At 32.7% G+C, this 5,903-nt stretch overlaps 1 protein-coding gene across 1 annotated transcript; it reads right to left on the bottom strand.

The window, feature by feature from the left end:
• Nucleotides 1–2,293: 2,293 nt before the first annotated feature.
• Nucleotides 2,294–5,314, bottom strand: LOC131806636 (aldehyde dehydrogenase family 3 member A2-like). The gene is made up of 4 exons (XM_059131116.1): nt 4,898–5,314; nt 4,439–4,833; nt 4,179–4,376; nt 2,294–2,732 (listed from the first exon to the last, which is right to left on the bottom strand). Exons 1-4 carry the CDS (start codon nt 5,270–5,272, stop codon nt 2,600–2,602), a joined length of 1,101 nt encoding a protein of 366 aa, XP_058987099.1. The 5' UTR covers nt 5,273–5,314; the 3' UTR covers nt 2,294–2,599.
• Between the last annotated feature and the right edge of the window lie 589 nt (nt 5,315–5,903).

The raw sequence follows: 5,903 nt of genomic DNA, 5'->3' as shown, positions 1-5,903 counted from the left end.
AGGTAATGTTTATTCTGTGAATTATGATGATGTGCTGATTTGAAATGAATTTATGACATGGAATTTTATCTTCCCATTATACAAATGGTTTTCTAAACGAGAAAAGAATTTCAATCATTTCGGGGATTTTTGTATATAACATAATATTTAAGATTCCTCAACAATAGCACGAGATTCCTTAACGCAAAACTTCGAACTAATAAAAAATTTGAGTTCTTTGGTCTTTGTGAAGGTATTTTCAAAATCCAATGGAATTCAAAAGAATACAAATCTCAGTGGAACATCATTTCCACCTGTAGCTACTATTGATTTTTATAATGCCTCTTATTTTGAATGTAACTTTAAAAGTGTTTTTAAGAAAATTATAAAAAATTAATAAACAAATGTTAATCAAATATACAATTAGAATTAAAACCCACAATCTTCATCCTGGTAGTCTAACCGCAAAATCTGAAGAAAGCAACCTTTTGGGTATGGAGATTAATGCTCTAAATTTGTTTAATCTTGAAAAGCTTGAGTCAAATTCCCAAAATTGTTGTTGATAGTGCAAAGATAAAAAAATCAAAAAGTTAGAGCAAAAATGTTGGCTTTTATATTTTTATTACAGCAGTTTATATTCCTATAAGAGTGATTGTGATTTCCAGAATATTATCAGTCATAAATATGTACCCATGTAGGTCCGTATCTATTTGTTATTGATGTGTCATACTTTACAAGTACTTGTCCTTTTTTTGATTTTGTAAAACCCCACTACAAAATTCCCTATTAACTGATTAGAAATGGGTAAACAATTCTTATTGATTTGGTAATTAGTTAGGTACCACCACCTATTACTCATAAAAATCGATAAGAAATTCACAATTATGTCAATGTCATTATCAGCGAAATGCTAAAACTGCAAAGTTGAGGTGTGAGACTGTCAAAGAAGAGGTGACAATATTTTTTGTTGTTTTCGCTGAAAAAACGCTAAGATATTTTACATTTCAGTGCGTTAAAAACATTGAATTAGTCATATTATTGACGTCGATGACAGTCACATAATAATAATATGCACAAAGACAGATTAAAAAGATAATGCCAATGATCCAATGAACATCCTTCATATTTTAATAGGAAAAATACCCATGCATCATGGTAAATAATATTTGTGCAAAACTATTTGCAAAATATTTACACAAATACCTGCAAAAAAAAAAAAAAAAAAAAATAACTGGCTACTGAAAAATAATAACAAGCAACGACCCCCATGGTGTTGATAATTTTTATTATTTTTTAATTTGATTTAGCCCATAGATTGATTGTCCGTCTGCTGGACATATTTAAATATAAACAACAAATGAAAACGCAATGTTTTGTTTACATTCTCATCACACTCTGCCGCTCCTTTCTTCACACGCTCATTTTTAGCAGGCATTGAAATTGTTCGTTGGGCACCATTATAAATAAACAGAAACAACCTTCATCTCATCTGTTTTTTTACTCTCTTCTACAAAATGGATGGTCGGTGTCTGTTGTGTGAGAGCAAGAGAGTTGGGGTTATAGAAAAGATGTTTGTTATTGTTTATGTTTCACAATCAATTTAAACAAGACAGCACGAAATCATACGATACGTTTACGTTTTGTTGTGGGGATGAGTGAGGAGGATATTGATTCAAAAATTGATTCACAATAGCATGATACGTACGCTGCTTAATTTAAAAAATATACATATACATTTGAGTGTGTAAGCTCTACTGAAATTAAATTGATTTTTCAAAATGAAATATGTGCATACCTGAGAAATGACTCAAAATGTCGTTACTGCAAAAACCACCACTGCTGGTATTGGTTTTAAACAATTCAATGGTTTTCTTTGAATTGCTCAGAACGTATAAAGCCAAAGGTTTTTCTCTATATATGTTTTGTATGGTATATAGTATATGTAAAGTAGGTTGGTTGTTAGTTTTGCAAAAGAAAAATGAAATTAAAAAGAGTCATTAAAAAATTTATAACCTCAAACCCCTTATGAAAACAATTGATTGTTGGATGAGTCGCATGAAAATGTTAGAGCAAAGGTGTTAACAGCTTTTGCACGTTTTGTTAGGAAACTCTTATTCTATTTCACTATTAATAATTGTTTAAATAAAACCATGCATAGAACATTCATTCTTAGGGTTACTCGTTTCATATACCTGAACAGTGCATTATAACATCGTTACTGCAAAATCCACCACTAGTTGTCTTATCTTTAAACAGCTGTACAACTGTGTCCGATTCGGAGAACACATAAATCGCTAAGGGCTTTTCCCTGGTTGAGTGTTAAAAATCATATATAGAACATAAAGTAATGCAGGCATTTAAATGGGAATTTATACAAATATAGATTACAATAGGTGAACAATAGGTGTGTAACAGATATATAGGGGAGGATGTGATTCAAGGCCGCCACCATTACAATTAGCATACAGAAATAGAGAATACCTTCACCACAAAAAATAAACATAAATCAACTACCTATCGAAATTGTAACCAACACCAAATCTATCCTAGAGACAACTCTATTCTACAGGTTCTTGCTGGGTGCAAACTGATTCCTTCGTTTTGTTGGAGGTCTTTGGTTTTATTCTAGTTTCTTACCGGCATAATGCATGATTGTGTCGTTAAGTAACATGCCTCCTGCTCGTGTACTGTGTATGAATAAATTTTGTATTTCTGGTTCCGTTGTGAAGACATACATCGCCAGTGGGCTTTCTCTAATTGTTTTGATGTGTTACATTGTGTAGTTGGTGGACATGACACAAAACCAAACGATGAGAGAGAGGTGTTTGTTTTTTTTTTAAATTTTTATTTTTGGTTGGAGACAATCGACATGTTTGACAAATGAGACAAGAAGACAAAATAATATGAGTGTGACGATGACAAATTGACAACATTATTTTATGACAGCCTTGCTCAAAATATATGTATTAGTAGTTGTAAGAGACTCTCTCGGCCTGTGAAATCAATGGCTAATGATAATCGAGGGAGAATACGTGAGCTTTGTTTATACTTTTTCGTTCTCATAGCTGTTTTATGAATTATTTGTGATTTCTCTTCAATGTTCAAGAAATGTTGTTACTGAAGTATATTTTTTGCATCGCCTAGACGAGCAGAATGAAGACTCCTGGTATTTTGTTATTATCCAAGAAAAAAAGTATTCATGAAAACCATTGGCGCATAACAACTTTTATATGAAATAAGGTTTTTGATTTTTTATTCAAGAAATTTTTCTCGGAGAATCTTAAGCCAAATTGTTTTTAATTTTCCATATAAAAAGTTGTTGTCTTGAAATGTTTTGTTACTTTTCACCTGCTTCAAACTTAATGTAAATTGTAAAAAAAGGTGCAAAAGCCGTCTAAAGTGCAACAAAAACAACGTGGACATTGAATAATGATTTCTTGACTTTCCACATTTAGTAAACGATTAGACGCCAATATTGATGGTTCAAAATGAAAAACTGGAAAATGTGAATGATTAACCATTGAAATTGATGAAATTAAGTGAATTCTATTTCTTTTTTTTTATCAATTTTCGAATATCAAATAAGAGTATTCAAAACGCTTAAACTGTTATAGATTTTTTGAACTAAATCCTCCATATAATTACCCAAATTTAATAAAAAAATAAATCTAAGTCGAATAAAATCACAAAAATCATCTTCTAAGAGACGAGATTTAAATCTGTTTGCCTATATGAAACAAATTTGTGTCCCATCATGGAATAACATTCATATAAACTAAACTATTTCTTACTTTTTTACCTTAAGCCAATAATGACATTCATATCCAATGTTTTTTCTTCCTAAGTTTTGCAAAGGTCTCACCTTGTCGTTTACTTGGAGATAGGTAATAAAATTTCTTCTGATTTATACAACCTTATGCCTTTTCTATAAAGCCCAGAATTTGATAACCTTGTCGTAAAAACGACTCTAGTTCCAATTTCCCAAAAATAGATAAGATTATTTTTTTTTTGTGAAATAAATCCCAATTGATCCTCTATCCTCTTGTTTTGAATACTCTGCAATAAAAACTCTTTGGAAAAACCTCTATCTATACTTCCTATTATCACACAATAGCTGAAAATGACATGGAATTATTTGAAAATGCATTTCATGAATTTGATGGATTTACCCATTTGGTTGTGGAACCATGTTGACCTACCTGGAGTTAATGAATTTGATTGCATCGTAGGCACTTTCAACATTATATATGGGCAAGATTGGACCGAAAATTTCGGATTGCATCACAGGATCTTCTGCTTTAACATCTACAATAATTGTGGGTTCAATATACAGTTCATTGGCGTTATAGCTACCGCCAACGGCAATTTTGCCATGTTTCATGAGACCAAGCAAACGGCTGGAAAGAAAATTTGCAATTAATACTGTATCCCAGCATTATTTTTCTCTTCTGCAACTTACTCAAAATTGGTTTTGTTTATAATACGACTGAGATCAGGACTATCTTTGATATTATCACCATACCATTCCTTAAGGATTTCTTTGGCCTCCTTGATGAATTCTACTTCAATTTCTTTGGAACACAACACGTAATCGGGAGCAATGCAAGTCTGACCACAGTTAATCAATTTGCCCCAGAGAATACGTTTTACGGCTGTCTTTAGCTCAACCGATTTGTCAATATAGCAGGGACTCTTGCCACCCAATTCCAAGGTGCAGGGTGTCAAGTATTTGTTGGCGGCAGCGTGGATGATTTGTCCAACACGCGTGGAACCGGTATAGAAAATGTAATCGAATCTTTGTTTAAGCAGTTCTGTTGTTTCCTGGGGTCCTCCACAGACAATGGGATAACATTCCTTGAAATAGAAAAAAGTAAAAGTAAAGTTGTGGTTGCAACTAAAGCAGGCAGAGGAGACTTACATTATCCAAATACTTTGGCAATGTTTCTTGAATGAATTTGGCACAATTGGCAGCAACTTCACTGGGCTTTATCACAACACAATTACCGGCAGCAATGGCTGAGGCAACGGGCACCAACAACAGCTGCAGGGGATAATTCCAGGCACCAATAACCAAAACTACACCATATGGATCCTTGTAGATCTGTACATCGTCCATGAGATTAACCATCGACTTGGGTGGCAGCTCGGGCTTGACCCAATCATCAATGTTGTACAGAATGTTTTTGACATCATTTTTCAGAAATTCTGTTTCCACAACTAAACTTTCCTGTTTGGGACGTCTCAGATCGGCATCCAAAGCATTAATCATGTCATTTTCATGTTCTTCGTACATGCGCAACAGATTCTCCAATTGCTTCTTTCTGTTGAAATTGAGAAAAGGGATTAATGAAATATCAAATTTATTGAATACATATTTCTTCTAAATATCATAGCAACATTAGATCCAATTTAAAAACTCGATTCGAAACTGCAATGTTTCATGATTTGCAATAATTTACCAATTTATGTTTTATTAATGCAAAATACTGATAGTCATGATGACTCGGTATATAATAAGTACCTAAATTAATTGTCATTGTCAGTGATGGCAGGCAGGCAGGCTACAGACTTTGAACCGTACTTATCATGCGGAATTTAAATTAAAGGTGGAAGAAAAAGGAAAATTGAGTATGGAACTGGTAGTTTGCCACACGGCAAACTAATCTTACCCCTAGTCTACATACAATTTGAAGACATTTTTTTTGTATTTCTATGTCCGTAATAGAGATTTCTTTCTGATTTTGGGATTAAACAGGGGTATTAATTTCAAAAAAAAAAAAAAAAAGATAAAAGTGACATTCTAACCTTCTGATGCCATTTTTTGGAGTTCGTAATGCATTTTAAGGAAGGTATTAGCTGGCCAACATTAAATTTGATTTTACTTTACTTTCTGTTATATTCAATTTCCATATGGGAAGGTCTGA

The sequence above is a fragment of the Musca domestica genome, unplaced genomic scaffold, assembly GCF_030504385.1.
Source record: "Musca domestica strain aabys unplaced genomic scaffold, Musca_domestica.polishedcontigs.V.1.1 8, whole genome shotgun sequence".
NCBI classification, from domain to species: Eukaryota; Metazoa; Arthropoda; class Insecta; order Diptera; family Muscidae; genus Musca; species Musca domestica.
This window is presented reverse-complemented; position numbering and strand designations above follow the sequence as displayed.